Source organism: Mauremys mutica, chromosome 1, assembly GCF_020497125.1.
Source record: "Mauremys mutica isolate MM-2020 ecotype Southern chromosome 1, ASM2049712v1, whole genome shotgun sequence".
Lineage (NCBI taxonomy): Eukaryota > Metazoa > Chordata > Testudines > Geoemydidae > Mauremys > Mauremys mutica.
The window spans coordinates 149,807,912-149,830,656 of record NC_059072.1 but is presented as its reverse complement, the minus strand read 5'-3'; the positions used below and the strand labels follow the sequence as shown (position 1 = coordinate 149,830,656).

The 22,745-nt window shown below is 47.1% G+C and overlaps 1 protein-coding gene across 4 annotated transcripts in view; it reads right to left on the bottom strand.

Annotated features, from left to right (window-relative positions):
- Positions 1-509: 509 nt before the first annotated feature.
- The window catches only part of LOC123356221 (ephrin type-B receptor 5), a 174,110-nt gene continuing 151,874 nt past the window's right edge, over positions 510-22,745 (bottom strand). The window contains exons 9-20 of one of the 4 annotated variants that reach the window (XM_044999246.1): positions 12,666-12,790; positions 11,210-11,372; positions 10,145-10,259; positions 7,114-7,169; positions 6,880-6,999; positions 6,180-6,427; positions 5,961-6,080; positions 4,769-4,984; positions 3,430-3,579; positions 3,091-3,284; positions 1,637-1,792; positions 510-1,040 (exon numbers count right to left, since the gene is read on the bottom strand). In XM_044999246.1, the coding sequence (XP_044855181.1) occupies positions 932-1,040; positions 1,637-1,792; positions 3,091-3,284; positions 3,430-3,579; positions 4,769-4,984; positions 5,961-6,080; positions 6,180-6,427; positions 6,880-6,999; positions 7,114-7,169; positions 10,145-10,259; positions 11,210-11,372; positions 12,666-12,790 (1,772 nt within the window). In that variant the 3' untranslated portion in view covers positions 510-931. The other 3 variants (XM_044999253.1, XM_044999261.1, XM_044999271.1) reach the window with 3 other exon arrangements.

The window sequence follows — 22,745 nt, the reverse complement described above, 5'->3', positions numbered from 1 at the left end:
TCCTTCCCAACATGGACTGGAATGGAACCAGAACCCTGTCAGCAGGAGCCTAAAGGCTCTGCTCCCCTCCCTTCCTCTTTAATCCCTAGAACCAGAATCCTCTGCTCCCCCTCAAATGGCCAGAGCCCAGCAGGGGGGATCTAGGAATCTCTGCTCAGCCACCGCTCCCAACTCGGGAAATGGAACAGTGTGGATCCAGGGACCACCTGATTCCCCTCCCAGCCCCTGGGACCATGGTGCAGACTCAAGGCCCCTCTGTTGCCTGCCACCAAGCAGTATGGAGCTCTGAGTTCACTGTTGCCTTCCCAGCCCTTCCCTGGAACAGGACAGCACTGCAGTAACCAGGTCACTCACCCCATCTTCCGTCACATAATGTGTCCCCACTTGGTGCTCCAGCTCCCCATCAAGCCGAGGATGGCAGGTAGCAGGCCTGCCCCAGCCCCATACTACCTGTGAAAGAACCTCACACACCTGGACTATTTTCTTTTAGAAAAAAAATGTAACTTTCCTCTGCCTTTATTTTGCCTGGTTCAGGGCAAAAAATATCTGTGTGGCTTTGATGGGCTCCCAGCCGCAGACACAGTCCAATGATAGCTTTGTAATGTTTTCGAACCCATCTGCTGGCAGAGAAGAGGCAGCAAGTGTGTCTGATCTGTCCAAACTATCTTCCAGCTCCTCCCCACATTACAGTAGCTCCCTCTTCCCTCAGTCCTTCCCCAATGTACAAAATCACCCATATCTGAATGGCACAAGTTCTGTAGCATTGCAGTCAAATCACTGCAAGGGTTTGGTTTGGTGGCATGGGACATTTAATGCCCACTCCCTCTCTCTGCATAAAGTCTCCAGGGATCGCCATGCCTGCTCCCATTGATAGTGAAAATCGCTCTGAACTCCCTTCCTGGAGTTTGGAGGTGGGGGAATGGTCTAAACCTCAGACCTCTACTGGTTCAAGCTGGTTCAGGTGAACTCTCATGAGCTGGATGCTGTTGAGAATCTTCTTCTGATGACCAACCAGGGTGATCCCAATGCGCTGGATATCTCTGTGAGAGAAAGGGCGCATGGTAAAGATGTGACTCCTGTTCTGAACTGCCCCAACCCACCTCCTCTGTGTCACTTCCCTTTCTCTGGCTCTGTCTTTGTCTTCACTGTTACCCAATTTTAACCCAATTTGTGGCATGGTTGGCTCTAAACATGGTTTATGCCACAGCCAGCGTGGTTAGAACTGATGGTACTTCCACAGGCCTAGCCTGGCAGGTAGTTGTCTCCCAAACAGCACAGTATTTCTGCCCCGTAACTGTGCCTGTGTGCCTGGCCTGGCCGGTGCTCCTCCTTCCCAGCTCTCCGTGTGGAAGGACATCCCAGAGTGTGCCGTCCCATGAGCTACTGGTGTTGCTCTGTGTGCATGTGGTACTATGGGACAGCAGCAGCCCAAGTTTTCCCAGAATGCACTAATGCAAATTCAGTTGTGCAGTGGTGTGGTTGCCGATGCACAAACATGCCCCTCCATTACCTCTGTGTGTATCCTCCAAAGATTCCCTACTCCTTATCTCCTAGCTCCTCTTCCACTCTGGAAGTTTCTCCTTAGGTGGAAGCCCTCAGCACCAAGTGTACTCTGCTCCATCCCAACTTTACTTACTCCAGCGTCATACGTGAGATGACATCGAAGGTAGTCAATCCGGCCTGGTCAAAGTTCTCCTTGTAGCGGCCCATCTTGATGGCATCCAGCCATTCATGGGCACTGGTGAGTGAGGGGAAGTCTGGGGGTGAGTTGCTCAGCAGGGGCTGGGATGGTCTGCAAAGGAAGAGGGAACTTAAGTGCTAAAAGTTCACATGACCAATGCTTACCAGCCAATTTACAATACTCAGTCCAGGGGAGAGCAGAGAGGAAGGGGGACAACACCAGAACAGCATGGAATAAGGATAGACACTAATATCCCCCAACCACGCCCCAGCACCTTCACAAGCTCCTGCCTGGTGCCCAGGTGCTCTCTTACTAGCATCCCCCATTTCCCTTTTCCACCCAACCCAACTCAGACTGCTGAACAGGTAACAATTCCCCCACCCCCCAATCGTGCTCCATCATGAATCCCTCTGGACAAGCATCCCCAGTTGCCCCAGACCCTCTGGCACTTGCTGGATCTTGCCTCACTGTTTGGGTGAAGATCCCTTGGAGCTGAGGTGGCTTCCCAAGACTGAGGAAATGGGGCTGGTGAAGTCACTCCCTGTGTCTCCCTAGTTGTGGACTAGCTCTCTCTCTCTGAGCTGCTCCCAGCCAGTTAGCAGTTACCTCATGCATACAGAGTGGCTCTTTTAGGCTCCAACACTTTCCTTCATCAAAGGGAACAAGACTAAGCAGCAGCCAAAGGCTAAAGAAACCATGGTTTATAAATGAAATTTGCTGCTTTTCCTGCCTTTTGAATCTGTCCCAAGGCTAAAAGTCTCTTTCTATATTGGTGTTTAATAAACTGAGCACAAGCATACACTCCTCCCCTCCCCCAGTCTTGTGCTGTGCTGTGCTGAGGTTTAAAACCCACGGGAAAATCCCTCCAGGCCAGCAGGACGTGTTTCCGTCATCCACTCTGGGGCCATCTAATCCTGGCTGCATCTACCCCCAGAGACATCCCCTCTGCTGACCTCCTGCATCTGGTTCCAACAGGCTGGGAAATGCAGATGGGAAAATATTGTATGCAAGACACATTTCCAATTCCAGATTTAAGTAAAGATTTCCTTTTCTCCACAGTCTGGGTCCTCCTTCCTCTGCTCACCCCTAATCCCTGATGTACCCACCCCAGGCATTCCCCTCCCTTCAGCTGCAAGGTCCCCCATTTCCTGCTCACCCCTAACACTGGCTGCCCCACTAAAGAGATTCCTTTCTCCTTACACTCAGCCCCCCACACTCCCATCACCAAGATCACCCCAATCCCAATTGTAAAGTGCACCAGGCACCGGTTCCATCTTCACACACACACACATGCCCTTTTTGATTCAAAATTGATCCCAGTCTCAGATCTCCCCCACTCCTTCTGCTCATGGTCCTAGCCTAGCACCCCAGCTGCACCCCACCTGTCTTTTGCCCCTGGCCCATCTCACCTGCTGCTCCCTGTGCCGGTGGCTTTGAGCGCGGATGGCTTGCGGATCATCTTGTCCAGAGCACTGACTATCTGCTCGAATTTGGGCCTCTGAACCCGCTCCTTCTGCCAGCAGTCAAGCATGAGCAGGTGCAAGACAGTGGGGCAGTCTGGGGGTGGTGGCAGGCGATAGTCCTGGTCAATAGCATTAATTACCTGCAGCAAAGAAAGAAACATGCCAGGTTAAGCGCTGGGAAACACTGGCTTCAGCCACTGAGATCTATCTGGGCCTGTTCCACCTTCAGGAGGGCCATCAGTGAGAACAGAGAGATACATACTTTCCTGCCCAACCAGAACTTACATCCTGATTAGACATGTCCCAGTAAGGCCTCTCGCCATACGACATCACTTCCCACATGACAATGCCATAGCTCCAGACATCGCTGGAGGATGTGAACTTGCGGTACTGGATGGCTTCGGGAGCAGTCCAGCGGATGGGGATCTTGCCACCCTGAAGAGCAGAGAGAGAGATGGAGCAAGCAGAGCGCTTGTGAGGCATGGAGAATCCAAGGAACAGACTTCATTGAATGGCTGAGCCCAGATCCCAGCACCCAGCCCAGCCCAGAGCACGTGGTACTAGTGCAGAATGACGATATTTTGTTGGTTGTTTAGGGGTTAAATTAGTCATGTTCATGTCCCCACCTTGTCTCATGGCATGGATGGGAGCAGAATCCAACCTTTGATTGCTGCAAATCCAATTGTCTAATGAAGTTTAACCCTTGTGGTTGGATTTTTCACTGGAGTCTAAGGTGCCCAAATCCTATTGAACATCAATCGGAGTCGGGCACTTGAAGTTCTTAGACTCCTTTGAAAATTCCAGTGTCCAACACCAGGGACAAATGTACTTGATCAGCTTTTCATCCCTTTCTCTTCTGGCCTGACTCTCCCCAACTGACAAAATATTCAAAGCCGCTCAGCTGCTGGCTCTTGCTCAAAGCACACTAATCTGATCCCCATCTCACCACCCAACTAGTGGATCCTCCTCTGAGCCCTGCACACAGGATGACTGCTGCAGCCCCTTGGCCCCAGTCCCTCTCTTGCAGGGGGCCCAGGGGGTGTCTGAGCTCTACATATATATAATGGTCGGTTTAGGTATTGCTCGTAGGTGCTGTACAAGGTTTTTTTGGCAGGTATTTTGGGTGTAGTACTTACCCTATGCGCCCCGGGGCAGGAGAGGAGTTCAGTCTCCATGGCTCCTCAGTACTCAGCCTCTCTGCTGAGCTGGCCAGCACAGGAGCAAACTGTTGCCTACTGTAGTAGATGGGGTTTGGAATGTGCACCCTTACCCCACATGGCAATGTACTGAGCTCACCAGCTCATCTTGTACAGCTGATTACATGGCTGCAATTGTCAGTCACTATCGGTCTGGGGCTAGGTTAAAACTGATGACCTCAAGGTGAAAGGCTCTGCACCCCATCCCCAATCCCTCCAGTCCTCTCAATCTGAGGCTGAGCTGGAAGTGGTGCACTAGGGGTGGAAGGTGTTGTACCCCATTCCTGGTATCTTGTCCCCAAGCTACTGTCTGTTCTATAGGTAAGAGGAACACACACAAGACTTGTATAAAGAATTAACAGTGAGTTCAGGACAGGCCTGTGCTGGGCAGTCATAGCAGAAGCCCAGTTTCCCCAACAGTAACTCACCAGGGCCCCAGTATAGGTGGGGTTTGAGGCATCATCTTCCAGGAAGCGGGACAAACCAAAGTCAGACACCTTGCACACCAGGTTGCTGTTGACCAGGATGTTACGGGCAGCCAGGTCACGGTGGACATAGTTCATGTCCGAGAGGTAACGCATGCCAGCTGCGATCCCCCGCTGCATCCCCACTAGCTGCAGCATGCTGAACTGTCCTTCCCGTTGCTGCAGACAGAAAAGACTCAGGCCTCAGTGGACACAGGAATTACAGCCAGCAGAGAAAAGCAACAATGAGGGATTGGAGCAGGAGGGATTATGAAGTTAGTTAAAAGAAGTAAATATGTCTATGTTCAGTCAAATTTGGGTTAGACAGAACCACCTACAGGTACCATACAAGTGTAAATACCGAGGAAGGAGAGAGGTGTTTAGGGCAATGGATCGCAAACAGTTTCATATTGGAGACCCACTTCTGAAGATGCATGCATCTGACGAAGGAGGTATTCACCCACGAAAGCTCATGCTCTAATACGTCTGTTCATCTATAAGATGCAACAGGACTCTTTGCTGCTTTTACAGATCCAGACTAACACGGCTACCCCTCGGATACTTGACTTCTGAAGATACATCTCATCTTGTGGACACTTCCTCTCCTAGCCTCCAACTCCTTATCCTCCACCATCTCCATAGTGGCTAGATGACTTGGCTACAGGAAAAAAGAGCAACCTGCAGCCCCCCTATGCTTTGATCTTTCAGGTCTCTAGTTTGGTTCTATGTGCTGTATAACCTTCCAATTGTAGTGTCACCTGCAAATCTGGACATGGTTGAATTATCATCAAAGAGACACCTGGTAAAGAAAGAGGTGAAGCAGCTCACAAGGAGCAGAGAAATCCACCTTCAGTTTTGTTTTAATGTAGTTGATCAGAAAAACCTCTGAAAACTCTACGAGCCCTGAAATAGGCTATAACCAGCAGGAAGCTTTACTGCTTGAAGGCAGAAGCGCTACCGTTTGGACAACAGACAGCTCCATGGACCACCTAAAAATGCCCTATGATGCACAGCTTGAAAACCACATCCCTAAGGAGGCCTCGGGGGACAGGACTAATAGTAACTGCAGGACAGGTAGCAGAGTGGGGCATTTTAGCCTTGATATCAGGAAATATTTCTTATCAGTGAGTTTGTATTGGACTGTGGAACAGTCTACCCATCTCCCACTGGGTGACCTGGCCAGTGATAGAAGATTCTCGACACATTGGCCCCAGAGAGATCCATTCAGTGTCTCATCATTATCTCCATCACACCTCCAGGAAACTGGCCTTGAGATCTGACAGACACAGAGAAGAAGAGGATGGATAGATTAAATGATGGAGCTGACAGTGACAAAGAGGTGCGGGTGGGTGGAGCAGAGTCCAGCTTGGGATACCCTGAGGAAGGAATCCAGTGAGCCATTCTCCATGAACTCCGTGACGATCATGACGGGTCGGCTCTTGGTGACCACACCCTCCAGGCGGATGACATTGGGGTGCTCAAACTGCCCCATGATGCTGGCCTCACTCAGGAATTCCCGCCGCTGCTCATCTGTGTAACCTGACTTCAGAGTCTTGATGGCCACTGTGTACTCCCGCTTCCCCGGGGGTTTCAGGCGCCCGAAGCACACCTCTCCAAACTCTCCTACCAGGGGAGGAGGAAAACACAGCTAGCATGAGATGGGGAAACATGAGATCCTAGTGAGGGACAGGCTGGATAAACAGTCTAGTGTTAAGATCCCAGGGACCGACAAGGACCAGGGTAGCAATTAGGGTTTGGGTTAGCACAAAATTCACAGTCAAAGCTCCAATTTGAATGAAGATGTGTATTAAGGTTTGAAACAGATTAGGGGGTCAAACAAGGATTTGGGGGTGGCCTTTCCAATGCTGCTTTATACACAGTTTGGACCAAGTTAGGGGTTAAGGTTAAGGTGCATTCTGGTCAGGATGCACTAGATGCACTGATATTGTTTCAGGAAGTAGGGCAGAGGTTGATTCACAATGGGGACTAGCAGTGATGTGGGTCAGGATTGAGTCACATCATGAGTTGCAGAGCTATGGGCCATACAGCGGGGTTTGCCATTCTCCCTGCATTACCTGATCCAATGACCTCTTCAATCTTGACAAAGGACACATCAATCTCCTTGGCAAATTCCCGAATAGCCTCATTGGGGTCCTCGTAGGTCGAAGGGTCAATGTAATACTTCACCCCAAGCCCTACGAGGAAGAAGAGATAGCCCAACCATGATCATAGCCAAGCCCCAGGGAGGAAGAAATGTGAGTGAGCTCTGAAGAGGCTCCCCTTGCCACCTATCCCTGGTGAACACTTACCCCGCGTGCTGATGTACTGCTGCAAGCGGTCTGTATATGGCGTCTCTCGCCTCTTACTGTGGGACACAAAGAAAAGGGGAAATCAAAGCAGGCAGGAAAGGGTCTCCCAGGCTCCCCAGTGTGAGGTCAGAATCAAAGAAGCACAGAAGTCAAGGATGGAAGAGACTTATGAAGGTCCCCATCATCTGCTGGTGACCAATGCAGGGTTGTTCCCTACAGCACATCTACCATTGCTGTATCCAGTCAAGTTTCAAACATGCAAAAGGTTGGGACCTCTACCTGTCCCTCTGGGAAACTATTCCATAGCTGAACACAATTATCTGGGAAGGTTTTCCCAATATGCTGGCTAAGCTTTTTTATTTTCATCCCATCACTACAGGTTACTCCTTTTAGTACCACCCTAAATAATTTGTTTCCTTCTATGTTTTTTTCCTTCTATAATTTTCCTTCTATAATTTGTTTCCTTCTCGTCAGCTATGTTGTTCTCCCCTTAAGTGTCATTTACCCCAGTTACACAGGTTTAGTTCTTTTCAATTCTTCCCATAAGTCATCCCCTCCGTATCATTTCTGTTGCTCTTGTCTGAACTGCATCCACCTTGACACGTCTTTCCGGTACTGTGATACCCCAAACTGAACACAGAGATCATACAGACAGGGCCTCCCTGTCCCACGATGTAATGCCTTTGTGCATACAGCTCAAAATCGCAACAGTCTTTATTGCTGTCATCATATTGCAAAGATGTATCTAATTTCCACCCTCCGTTGTCTCTTTGCAAGCTTCTTCCACCCCTTCAGTATGTATGTCTCAGGTCATTCTCCAGCCATTCTAGATAAACTTTCCAAGTTAAATCTTGTTTTCTTATTTTTCTGCCCATATTTCTAATCTCTCTTTACTTTATATTACTTTATAATACTTCTCTGTCCTCACAGGTATTCACAGCGCCTTCTAATTTAGTATCATCCATGTATTTAATTTATATGACAACTTCTTCTAGATCAGATTAAATAAAACCAGGCCCCAAACCAAGCCCTGTGGCATCTCAACACACAGATTCCCAACAACTCAATGCTTTTCTGCTTAGCATCATCCTCTGGTTACAGTTTTTTTTCCAGCCAGTTTTCAATCCATATGGCTGTTTCTATCCAATCCAACTGGAAGTTGAGATACGATTTCATGACACATAGGGGTTAATTGCTTTACTAATGTCCAGAGTACAACATAACTACAATTACCATCCACTAATTCTGTAATTCTAAAAAATAACAACCATCAGGCTTGTGTGGCATCTTGCATTATTCATAAATGATGCTTTTTTCCTCAGGACTCTGTTAAACCTTCACAACTTTAGTGAGTAATATTTCTCTCAAGATGTGCTCAGTTATTTTACCACGAACAGAAACTGGCATTACAGGGTGATGATTGCCAGCATCATTCCCTGATTTTTACTGTTTTGAAGGTCAGCACTACATTTGCTTTCTCCCCCAAGTCCTCTGATACCTCTCCTGGTTCCCACAATTTTCCAAAAATAAGTTTATCTGTGTAATTCCCTTAAAACCCTACATTGCATATTGACAAGACAATATGTGTCACTGTTTCCAAATGTAATATACATTTAGAATGTATTTAAATTTTCTAAATATAAACCTAATCTTTTAATAGCTATTTTGTAAGGTTTTCCTTATTTACTAAATGTTCAAACTTATTTTTCTTATTTAAAGCAGATTTAAAATAAAAAGGAGTAGGAGATCTCAGCCATTTCAGTGTCATCATTAATTTAATCCATTCTCTCACTGATAAGTGGGCCTTCTTTGTCTATGGTATTTCTTCTCCCGCAGATGTATTTACAGAATCCTTTTAGTTCCCTCCTCAACCCCAGCTTTGGCTAGTATTAATTCATTCTGCTTTTTGTAAAAAAAATATATGCTTTATTGAGTTGTGCACATAATATCACATATTTCCAACCATAACACAAAATTATAGTTTTAACAGTCCAAAGTTACAACAGGAGACTACAACAGAAATATAACAACATTTGTCTTTTTTCATTCTTTCCTCCCCAGAAAAAAATAACAAAAGAAAAAAAATTACATGACAAAGGAAAACAAATATTAAAAAGGGAAAGAGGAGAACAAAAAAAGAAACCCTAGATTTTGCTTTCTAAAGTAGGTTATAGAGTTGTACTCCATATACATGAGAGGAAAGGCTAAAAGGTTCCTTTTTGCAGAATGCAGTGGGCTAGGGTGGAGAAGAGACATGGAGAACACATATAGAGGGTCTAAGGGTTCAGAGTTGGGGCAAGTTTGAGGATGGGGATGTTGATCGGTTCTTGCTTTTATCTTTCAAAAGGATCCCATCATTCATTCTCAGACCCCAGGGTGTTCTTGTTTTACTGTTGTGCTTTGGTTTATGCTACTCTTTTCTTTTCTCTGCACATCATAACAGTCAGTCTATACTCTTATTTATTTGCCGTCTCTTTCTCTACAGTGCTTTCTTTAAACCTACCTTATTATCTTTGAATCAGTTCTTCCTGGAGCCACGTGGGCTGCACTCCTTGTATTCTTGTTTTTCAGACGAGCTATAATTCCTAGGCTCTTAATTAAAGGGAATTTTCAGACTCCCCAGGCACCTTCTACATCAGTGGATTTTAATACTTCCTCCCATCAGTCTTTATTCACTAGATTTCTTCATTCCCTAGAGTTTGCTGGCCTGAAACTTTAATCTGCAAGTCTATTCTGTACTATGCTGCAGTCAAACATCTTGTGGTCACTAGTTTGAAGCTTCCCTTTTGTTTTCACTTGAGGCTCATCCAATTCCCAGTGACATCAATGGGAATGTTTCAAATGGATTGGGCCCTCAATTAGGAGCAATGGGGTAGGATTCCCCCTGAGGGAGATGCAGAGCAAGATGGGAGCTCATGGGGGTTTGGATGAATGTACAGTGGAACTGGGTTTCCCTAGGAGTGGGTTTAGGTAGGGGGGGATCCACTGGCTGGGGTGCAGGTGCTGGGCATGAGGAGGGGAGGGAATTCACCTCTTGAAGATGATGGCAAGGATGGCAATGGCGGCAATTACCAAGAAGGCCAGACCACCGAGTGCTGAGCCCACAATAAGTGGTAGCCGGTCCTGAACCATTTCCGAGCGTTCGCCTGGCAAGGGAGAGAGAGACACACACACACAGAGGACAAGGGCTGTCAGAATCGCCTACCAGTTCAGCCAGGCTACACCCAGAGAACTATTCCAGTCTCTCCTAGATCTCGCAGTCAAACCCTGATACCTCATCACGCTTCAATTAACTCTTCCATTACCCCCTTCAATCTCTTTGTTTCCAATGCCTCCCTTCCTCCTGGAAATCCCACAGCCCCTCCTATCCCTTTCTGCCTCCCTTGCTGCACGCTCGCCTGGATCTACTGACTCTTGAGCAGCCACCTGAGTGTAATCCATCTGGCACCTTGGTTCCCAGAGCCAACCTCTCCCCTTCCTTCAGCTCGCACGAGAGATGTATGAAGAGGTTGCCCTGACCCAGCCCCTTTGATCCACGCCCAGAACTGTCACAGGTGATACACTGCTCCCTCCATGAATGAAGGCTGAACCTGCCAAAAAGCAGGTTTTGTCTGGATGCTCTGGGGCCTGATTTCCATCAGACCATTGCAGAGCACTGAACTGTGGCCTGTCTGCATGAACTGCGATCTCCTGTGCGATGCGGTACTGGACTCCCCTACAGCTAGCATTGCTAACACACTTCGGTTCTGATGGGCATTTGCACAAGAGTGCAAGGGACTGAGGATGTAGGTGTACCAAAAGTCTGAGTAAAAGGTATGCTCAAGATTGCACACAGGCCCATGAAGTTTGTGTGAGTGATCATATGGATGTGTGATCATATGCAAATATGCATCTGTGAAGGCCTGGGTTGGTCTGTGTGGGTCTTCAAGCATGAAAAAGAGCTGGATACAAGTGTATTATGTAAATAGGAGTGCATGGGTGAGGGGGTTTGGGAGCATGAGCTAGTGGGCATGTGTACGGGCATGTATGAGCATGAGAGGTGTGTGTGTGTGTGTGCAGGTATCAGTTTGAGAGTACATGCAAGTGCATTACTCACCTCCCACCAGGGTCTGGAAATACATCTTGCCACTATATGGCCCGTAACCCACAGCTGTCCTGGCTCGCACCTGGAAGGCATAGATCTTGCCTGGGCTCAGGTTTGAGATGGTGGCCATGTTGGTCTCACTGGTTATGGTGAATGAGTTATCCTCATCTTCCGCCTGTAAGCCAATGGCCAATCAGAGATGACAAATGTGAGATCCCAGCTACAGATGACATTCTTCAGCAACTAATCCTAGGTTCCCTGTACAATGCTCCTTGATCCTGCCCTGTAGCCTCCTTTCCCCTGATACTCTAGTCCTAGGCTCCCCACCCAGCTCTGCCAATGCCCCTCATTCCTGACCGTAAAGGAAGTGAGTAGTAAAGGAAAAGGAAAAGTGTGATTTGGGCACGAGTGAGGAAGATGAGCTAGGACATGGACGGGTGGTATATCTTCCTACGGGGCCCTGGTGAGATGCTATTCATCTAAATAATCTCCCAACTTGACCTGAAACATTATCTCCTATGCCCACCAAACTCAGCCACTCTCTTCCCAGAATCCATTGCAACAGCATATGTAGTGCTCCATAGGACAACCTGCTGGAATTGGCACTACCATTTACAAGAAACTCTTACAACTAGAGGAAGGACCTGTACTGAACAACTGTGCAATGTGTTCCAGTGGAAGAGCAGAGATGAGGAACAAGAGGCAGCTTGAACTCTCCTCCAGACATCTTGCCCTGCAACCACCAACCTCCAGTTAGGAGTCATGACTGATGTAGGTGGAAAACAATCATTTTGTCCCGTCTGCCAGCCTATAATGGATCGACAGGCTGCCTAATGAATGGCAGGTGTGAGTTGGCACCATCCCATATTCCAAACTCTTGTGGCACACACCCAAGCAGAGCAGGACCCAGTGCCATCTGAACCTGAGTGGCAATGGACAGTTCCTAGCATTAATCCACAAAGGGTTTTTTACAGTTACAGAGAGATTTCTATCCAGCCTTGGATGGAGATGCCAGTATGTCCCATGGAATTTCCCTTTGTGAGGGTATAATGGGAGTGTTCCTGCTGAAAATGAGTCCATCCTCTCAAAGATGTATCACTTCTGGAACTCCAGTTCCTTTTATCATTTTACATCTGGCATCCCTAAACTCTTCTGAAAGATCTAACCTAACCCCAGGGATGAACTCAGCTAGAGATCCCTTCTACTGGTCCACACCATCTGGTTCTATCAGTCTGGGAATTACAGAAGAGAAAATATTGGATGAAAAATACATTTCTAATCCCAGTTTTTGCCCCCGATTCCCCTTTCTTCACACTGGAAGTACTCTCCTTCCCCTTGCTCACCTCAGTTCTCAGCTGTATCCCCAATCCAGAGAGATTTCCCTTTCCTCACACAGTCCCTCCCTTCTGCATGTTCCCCCGCTAATGCTCACAGTAGGGCAGTCTCTTTTCCATTGCCCTCCACTCACCTTGTCGAAATAGCGTAGCAGGTAGTCCAGGATGACCCCGTTGGGCTGGTCTGGCTGTGGCCAGGACAAGGTGATGCTGTTGGCAGTGCGACTCACCTGATGCATCATAGGAACTGCAGAGGGGACTAGAACAAGACAGAAAGGAGGAGGAAGAGATTGTAAGGGGAAAAGCTTGTTCAGAAGACATACTTTAATTTGAAGTGACAGTGTGGACTTCAGCCCCTCCTTACTTTTCTCTAGAGTCTCATCATGAAGGATCCCACAGTGCTTTACAAATATACCGAAAGACATCCAGGGGCAATTTCATTTCACCATTCACTGAAATTAGTCACCTCTGGGGTGGTGTAGTGAGGCCGAGTGGCCTCCCACGGACCCAGAGGGGGCGGGACCACTCACTAAGCCCTCATGGATGGAGCCAGGAAGTATAAAAGAAGGGTCTGGGAGCTCAGTTGGGCTGCAGCTGCCAAAGGAGCCAGACTTCTCCTGCCTGCTCCCAAGCTAGGAGACTGCCGTGGGCCATTGTGGAGCTGAGGAGTGGCCAAAATTGCCAGAGCCACCCACTGACCAAGCCACAGAGGAGTTGCTGGAACTGCCACGGGCCTTGTACCTGACGACCCAGAGCACCCCTTATGGATTCAGGTATGCTCCGAGGGGAAGGTAGGAATTGGCCTGGGGCAACCAGCTCTCATCCGGCTGGGTGGTTGCCGAAGACTCAGACCACTCTGCCACTGTTAGGGCCCTGGTCTGGAACGCAGTGGAGTTGGGCGGGCCCAGGTCCCCTCGGCCACCCCACCTCTGGGGTGGCAGTACTCCCTCTCCTTAGGCCAGAAGGCCTGCTTCAGCCTATAGTCCACTGAGCTAGGATACCAGACTCTGCTCAACTCCCACCAGAGCCTCCTGCACTGTGTTGTGCACCTAGCCCTTGAATACAGGCCCAAGCTAGAGACTCTTGTTGTCCCATCCTGACTAAGGACTTGGACCCCTAACGGTATTTGCTACTCTGCCCTGACTTCAGGCCAGAGCCCCAGGCTGTGTGTGGGGCCCCGCTAATTCCCCAACAGGGGGTGACACACAGGGACGCACTGAGATGCAGTGACCAAACGGATTTATTTAGGGTTTGGACCCCCTTGGGAGTTGGGCAGTTGGGAGTTTCTTATGAGAATGTCATGAATGTCAAAAGCCTTAATAAAATCAAGATATCTCACATTTACTGCTTTCAGTTAAGCCTACAGCTGTTAGGGGACGTGGTTCAGACCCTGGGTCTGGGTTTGCAACAGGCTAGCAGGTTTGGCTCAAACCAGGCAGGGAACTGAAGTCCTAAGCTGCCAGGGCAGGAAAGCAGGGGCAGAAGTAGACTTAGCACATCAGTTGACAGTTCTCAAGGGGGTTTCTGTGATTCAACCCGTCACACCGGGTCACACTGATAAGTGGAGTGACACAGGAGATGACAGTGAGGTTGGTCCCCACACTCGCCTATCCCATCATGGTCAGGTGGGACTGGCTGGGCTTTACTCGCTTCCCCGAGGCAATTCCACTATGATATACCAGTGCCCACATCATCACAATGGAACTGGTGAAGATCTTTGTCTGTGTTGGGCTTCCCCGTGAACTTCTCACAGATCAAGGGACCAACTTCACATCCCAGCTGTTCTGCTAGGTGTGTACACTGCTGGGCATTAAGAAGCTGAAGATGTCCGTGTATCACCTGCAGATGGAGGAGCTCATTGAATGCTTCAATAGAACCTTAAAGGACATGCTGAGGAAGTTCTCTCCACAAGAGTTACGACAGTGGGACCAGCTGATCCCACCGTTGCTGTTAGCCATTCGAGCGATACCCCAGCCATCCACCAAATTCTCCCCCTTTGAACTCCTGTTCGCTAACAACCCCGCAGGGTGCTGGATCTAATGAGAGGTGCCTGGGAACACAACCTGTTGGCCTCCCAGGGGCTCTTGAAATATGTCCTATGATTACAGGATTGACTAGCTTGGGCCGGGACCCTCACGCAAGAAAATCTCCAGATGGCCCAAGAGACTCAGGAATGGCACTACAGTCAGGGGGCTTGGGACCAAACCTTCAAACCCGACGACTATGTGTTGCTTCTTCTCCCCTCGGAGGAGTCAAAACTCCTTGCCTGATGGCAGGGCCCTTACGAAGTGGTCCAGTGGGTAGAGCCAAACAGAGATTCACCAAACAGACCGGAAAAGGAATAAGCAGGTTTATCACCTTAACTTTTTGAAACCCTTGCATACAAGTGAAGGACTGCTGAGCGTCCTTGTCCTCCTGAGCAAGCCTTAGGTCCCTGGGTCCCTGATATGGCCAAGACTGAGGAGCCCCAACTGGGTGACACCCGCTCCCCAGAACAACAGAAACAGGCCCAGTGCCTAATGAAAGCCCTCCGTACGACTTTCACTGCACTCCCAGGCTAGACCGGAGTCATGCAGTACACCATCCAGATGAACCTCAGGGAGGTGGTCTGGGAGACCATTTGCCCACTCCTGCGACAGACACAGGAGATCTGTGAAGGAAGGAAGGAAGTCCAAGCACTGATAGAGCTGGGAGTCACAGAACGGTCACGGAGCCAGTGGCATAGTCCCATCATGCTGGCTCCGAAGCCCGAGGGAACTCTCTGATTCTGCATAGACTTCTGGAAGGTAAATGTGATCTCAAAGTTCAACGTGTACCCGATGCCCTGGACCGATGAGCTCCTCAGTGGTCACAGCCAAGTATATGACAACACTTGACCTTACAAAACGGTACTGGCAGAACCCCTTGGACCCAAGCTCCAGGGAGAAAACTGCCTTTGCCACTCCGAGTGGGCTATATCATTTCACCCAGATGCCCTTCAGCCTCCATGGAGCTCCAGCACCCTTCCAGCATCTGACGGACCAACTCCTGAACCTCCCTATGGAGTATGCTGCGGCCTATTTGGACGATGTAGTGATCTACAGCCACCAGTGGGAGAATCATTTAAATCAGATGGCCGCCACCCTGTGAGATGCCAGACTCATGGCCAACCCAAAAAAATGTTGAATCTGGTGGCAAGAGATTACATACCTAGGATATACATTTGGCCGGGATCTAGTCTGCCCCCTCATAGGGAAGGTCCAGGTGCTACAGGCCTGCCTGGCGCTGATGATAAAGCGACAGGTTCGGCAGTTCCTGGGCCTGCCCAGGTACCACCAATGGTTTATGCCTCAGTTTGTGTCAACCGTGATGCCACTCATGGCACTCCTGACCAAGGACAGCCCCTTCCAGGTGTGTTGGTCGGCCAAGTGCGAAAATGCCTTCCAGACCCTTAAGTAAAGCCTATACTGGGAATCCGTCATGTTCAGCCATGACTTCACCCGTGAGTTTCTGGTTCAAACAGATGCTTCTGAGGTGGGACTTAGTCCTCTCCCAGGAGGTGGATGGAGAAGAGCATCCTATCCTCTATCTCAGTTGAAAACTCTTCCCCAGACAGTGTAAGTATTTGGTCATCGAGAAAGAGGTCCTTGCAGTCACATGGGCTATTTGTGCTTATCACCAACCACACACCCCTCAAATGGCTAAACACTATGAAGAACTCCAAAGCCAGACTAATATGCTGGTATCTTACCCTCCAGCAATATGCCTTCACGGTCAGAGACCAGGGAGGTAAGGAAAATGCCAATATCAACTTTTTATCTCACCTAGTGGGGTGCTAAGAGGCCAACACCGAAGACCATGAGCTGGACTTGAGGGTGTGTGTGTGTAGTGAGGCAGAGTGACCTCCCATAGACCCAGAGAGGGAGGGACCATTCACTGAGCCTTGGTGGGCTGAGCCTTGGTGGGTCACCCCTCCCACCAGAAGTCAGTGGGTGGAACAGGAAGTATAAAAGGTGGGTCTGGGAGCTCAGTTGGGCTGCAGCCACTGAAGGAGCCAGACGCCTCCTGAGCTGGGAGACTGCTGTGGGCTCCTGCGGAGCTGAGGACTGGCCAGAGCTGACTCTTGCTGTCCCGCTGTAACTAAGGGCTTGAACTCCTAACTGTGGCGTTCTGACTCCTCGTGCCTCTAGATTACACTCCCTTAACAGCAGTCATATTAGATGAATCACTGGAGATGAAGGATGTGAACCAAAGAACACCTGGCCCAGCTCTTTTCTAACCTTCTCTAGAAAGCAGCAGGCTGTATGTGTCAGGATGGAGGTGGGGAAAGTCACCTCCCCCGCCACTAGAGCCAGTGAATGAGGCCAGGAAATCTCAGTCATGAGGGAGTGATAAAGTGCAACATGGATTATTCAGTGAGCAGGGGGAAGGAAGAGTAGTGCAGTGAATAAGAAACAAGACTTGGAGTCAGGAGACCTTTTCTCTGCTGTTGGTGCAGTATGTTGCCTTGGGCAAGTCACTTAGCATCTCTGTAACTCTGCCACCACAATTATAAAGTGGGGTTAATGCTAGGCCTATTTCTTTCCTTAGGAGCTTGGTTTCCCTGCGGCTTGTCTGACATCACAAGCTCCTTGGAAGTGAAACGTGAAAGATGTGCAAATCAACAGCATATGCACTTAAATCAGAGCCAGGTGGCATGGAGAACAGACTTGGATAGTTGGAGCAACTGGGAAGAAGATAGGGGGCCTTTCACCTCTAGATCACCAGCTGCAAGTCAGGAGCTAAGGGAGTTTAATGAGTTTGGGGGCTTGGGGACAGGGTTGGAGCCCTCCTAGGTCACTGGTTCCAATTCTGCCCTAGGTCAGTAAAGAATGAAAGAAGAACAGGAGTACTTGTGGCACCTTAAAGACTAACAAATTTATTTTAGCATGAGCTTTCGTGAGCTGCAGCTCACTTCTTTGGATGCATCTTCCATCCCACCATCAACCTCAGCCTAGACCAATCCACACAAGCGGTCCATTTCCTAGACACTACTGTGCTAATAAACGATGGTCACATAAATACCACCCTATACCGGAAACCCACTGACCGCTATACTTACTTACATGCCTCCAGCTTCCATCCCGGACACACCACACGATCCATTGTCTACAGCCAAGCTCTAAGATACAACCGTATTTGCTCCAATCCCTCAGACAGAGATAAACACCTACAAGATCTCTATCAAGCTTTCTTAAACCTACAATACCCACCTTCTGAAGTGAAAAAACAGATTGACAGAGCCAGAAGAGTACCCAGAAGCCACCTACTACAGGACAGGCCTAAAAAAGAAAATAACAGAACACCACTAGCCATCACCTACAGCCCCCAACTAAAACCTCTCCAGCGCATCATCAAAGATTTACAACCTATCCTTAAAGATGATCCCTCACTCTCACAGATCTTGGGAGACAGGCCAGTCCTCGCTTATAGACAGCCTTCCAACCTGAAGCAAATACTCACCAGCAACCGCACACCATACAACATAAACACTAATCCAGGAACCTATCCTTGCAACAAAGCCCGATGCCAGCTCTGTCCACATATCCATTCAAGTGACACCATCATAGGACCTAATCACATCAGACACGCCATCAGGGGCTCGTACACCTGCACATCTACCAACGTGATATATGCCATCATGTGCCAGCAATGCCCCTCTGCCATGTACATTGGCCAAACCGGACAGTCTCTACACAAAAGAATAAATGGACACAAATCTGACATCAGGAATCATAACATTCAAAAACCAGTGGGAGAACACTTCAACCTCTCTAACCACTCAGTGACAGACTTGAAGGTGGCAATTTTGCAACAAAAAAACTTCAAAAACAGACTCCAAAGAGAAACTGCTGAACTTGAATTAATATGCAAACTAGATACTATTAACTGTGGCCTAAACAAAGACTGGGAATGGTTGGATCATTACACCAATTGAATCTATTTCCCTATGTTAAGTTCTCCTCACACCTTCCATGGGCCATCTTAATTATCACTTCAAAAAGTTTTTTTTCCTCCTGCTGACGATAGCTCATCTCAATTGATTAGACTCTGCCTGTTGGTATGCATACTTCCACCTTTTCATGTTCTCTGTATGTATAAATATCCCCTGTCTGTGTGTTCCATTCTATGCATCCGAAGAAGTGAGCTGCAGCTCACGAAAGCTCATGCTAAAATAAATTTGTTAGTCTTTAAGGTGCCACAAGTACTCCTGTTCTTTTTGCGGATACAGACTAACACGGCTGCTACTCTGAAACCTAAAGAATGAAAGTTGCTCTCATTTGGGTCTCAGTCCAGTGTCTTCTGGGACAGGTGTCCAAATGGCAAAACCACTGCTATCCCTGACACTAATCAGTCCCTTTTGTTGGCCATCCTGGCACAGAGGCCCAGGACTGAATGGACCTTTCAACATGAACTATGCTTTCGCCCCTCCAGCTCAGGGCAGGAGGCATGCTGTCAGGGGTGATCCCAGCACTGCACTCACTCTGGGGATAAATACGGAGCCTCTGTCTCTTTGGGGTGGGACAGTCTGGTACATTACTTACTGTGTCACCAACTCTCATGATTTGATCGTGAGTCTTAAATCCTCAGCTCGGGGAGGTGAAGTGATGATGTGAGAATCTCAACTTTCATTTATTTTAAACAGCAAGTGATCAGCCCTCGGGGTTTGAGAGAAATGCTTGAAAACATGACCCCTAAAAGCTCACAAGCCAGAAGGCAAATAAGAGAAACTCCATTTTTAAAAATCTCATGATTTATTAAGTCATTAGGGTTTTTTGGGCCTGACTAGTGATTTCGGAACAATTGGGTCTGGCAATTCTGCTTACTACACAAACTCATTTAAGCAGGTTGAGGGAAACAAGAAGTTGCCTGGGATAGAATAGGATTCATTATTTCAAAAATAATACACTAAAAAATGTAGACTGATTTGTCTGACCATCGTATTCCCTTGCTTTTAACTGCATCACCGAGATATAGGCCCCGTTCAAATACACTAAGTCAACATGTGTACTGACATGCTGAACACCAGGCACACACTTAAGAGTGCCGCTGAATTGAGGATGTACTAAATAGCTCCTCTAGAAATTACCTCTCCCAGCAGAGAAGCAAGAGCATGGATGTGAGTAGGAAATTTATTCCCATATAAATTATGCATTTTTGAAACTTTTTTCATCCTGAACTGAATGAACAGTAATAATAATAATAATTACCAGCTTTTTTTTGAGAAGGGATTTCCAGGAATCATCCATTTCAGGAGAACCAAAATGGGATGTGTTGGGTTGCCAGTTGCCTTCATGGAAGGCTCCTGTCAATTTTGCTTTCTCCCTGGGGGTGAAAAGTGAAATTGACAAGAGTTCCCCGGGCAGGCAAGGTGACATCATTTTGAATTTCTCAACAGAAAATTCAAAATTTCTGGCAAAACTGAAATTTCCTCATGGAAAATTTTGTTTTTGCAAAAATGTCATTTTCTGTTGGAAAATGATTCTGACAGAAAATTCCCAACAAACACTCCTGATCAGCCCCCGAATGTGTGAACACCTGGGATGGGTGGAGAGAAAGTCAGGGACATCTGGCAAAGAAGTAAAGCCATAGAATGGCTCTTCTCCCTTCCCACCTGCAAGAGAGATAAAAGAATTGCTTTTCATATCCAACGAGATAAAATTAGTCAGGAAGAAGCAAATCAAAGGAGTTTAACCAGCTCAGGCAAGTAGGAACCAGTTAAAATAATGTAAGTGAAAGCAGAATGTGAGCCAAAGTTATAATAAAATACTTTACATAATAAAATAGTCTCAAAATACTAGCACTTTCCATTTAAATAGTTTTGCACAGAAAGGAATTGCTTCATCTGTGGTGAAATGCTGGTAACTGGGTAAGAACTAAACAACTGTTTAACAGTGCACACCACCACCATGCACACTTTAGGACACAACTGAAGAACATTGTACCCAGACATGGCTGCAAGGAGAATTTTAGGGAGGTAGAATGTAATTATTTGGTTGGAATTTGACCAAGAACATGCCACTTCTGCAAAAAGTGCCATAGGACTTTTAAAACTATTTGTAATGTGAATGTTAATGCTTGTGAAAGGCAGCAGGGCTGATAACTGGCCCTATGATGGCACATACTGCATGGGCAGCCAAAAGTGCACTCTTCTCTCTCTCTCTCTCTCTCTCTCTCTCTCTCACACACACACACACACACACACACACACACACACACACACACACACACACACACACACACACACACACACACACACACACACACACACACCCTCCACTGCCGCTAAGGGCCAGGTTTCAGGCCCATTCCCTTGTTTTTTATTACTAATTGTATATAAGTGTCCTGAAATAATCATGGTACTAGATATGCATCATCACCTTTCCATCCTGTCCCTCCATATGCTTTCCATTCCTACCACTCAATCACCCATCAGACTGTTACCCCCCGATATACCCTACCCACCCCAAAGAGGACACCATAGGCCCCCCCCAAAATAAAGAATATTTACCAGCATTTTAGATTGAATGTGCATACATTTTGACATTTACATACACCAGTGTATTTTATATGCCCATTTCTATTACGTTTCATAATGAAGCTGAGCAGCTACATTTTAAGGCAAAGAAGTAAGAAAGAGTAAAATAGTTTTAGTGAAAACAACAATAAAGAAATCCAAGTTAGGGTAACTTTCACCAGTGAGTTTGAAATTTAATAAATTTTCAAGGAAAAAGCTTGTAAAACACCTGCAAAGGAGACATAAAAGAATCATAGGGCTGGAAGAGACCTCAACAGGTTTTCTAGTCTAGCCCCCTGGCCTTAGCTAGGCCATCCCTGACAAATGTTTGTCCAACTTGTTCTTAAAACTTCCAGTGATGGGGATTCCACAACACAACCTCTCTTGGAAACCTATTCCAGATCTTAGCTACCCTTATAGTTAAAGTTTTTCCTAATATTTAACTTAAATCTATCTTGCTGCAAATTAAGCCCATTACTTCTTGTCCTATCTTCAGAGGACATGGAGAACAATTGATCACTGTCCTATTTATAACAGCCTTTAACATATATGAAGATTGTTATCAGGTCCCCCCTCAGTCTTCTTTTCTCAAGATGAAATATGTCCAGTTTTTTTTAACCTTTCCTCAAGGATCAGGTTTTCTAAACCTTTTATCATTTTCACTGCTCTTCTCTGGACTTTTTTTAATTTGTGCACATCTTTCTTAAAGTATGGTGTTCAGAACTGGACATAGTACTCCGGCTGAGGTCTCACCAGTGCTAAATAGAGCAGGAAAATTACCTCCCATGTCTCACATAGTACACTTCTGTTAATACACTCCAGAATTATATTAGCCTTTTTTGCAGCTGCATCACATTGTTGATTCATATTCAGTTGTGATCCACTATAAACCCTAGATCCTTTACAGCAGTACTATCACCTAGCCAATTATTCCCTATTTTGTAGCTATGCATTTGATTTTTCCTTCTAAATGTAGTATTTTCCACATCTTTATTGAATTTCATCTTGTTGGCTTCAGATTAATTTTCTAATTTGTCAAAGTTGTTTTGAGTTCTAATCCTGTCCTCCAAAGTGATAGCAACCCCTCCCAGCTTGGTTTCATCTGCAGATCTATAAACATACTCTCCATTCCATCATCCAAGTCATTAATGAAAATATTGAACAGTACTGGACCCAGAACATACCCCTGCAGAACCCCACTAGGTATGCCCTCCCAGTTTGAGAGCAAACAATTGATAACTACATTTTGAGTATGGTCTTTCAAATACACCTCTACCTCGATATAACGCTGTCCTTGGGAGCCAAAAAACCTTACCACATTATAGGTGAAACTGTGTTATATTGAACTTGCTTTGATCCACTGGAGTGCACAGCCCCGCCCTCACAGAGCACTGCTTTACCGCGTTATATCCAAATTCATGTTATAACAGGTGGCGTTATATCGAGGTTGCGGTGTAGTTGCTCTCCTACCTTATAGTATTTTCATAGACCACATTTCCCTACCTTTCTTATAAGAATGTCATGAAGGACGGTGTCAAAAGCCTTAATAAAATCAAGATATATCACATTTACTGCTTTCCCTTATCCACTAGACAAGTAACCCTGTCAAAGATGGAAGTTCAAGTACAAGTACTTAGCTTTCTGTTCTCTCCACTTCTTAAATATCTCACACAAATCT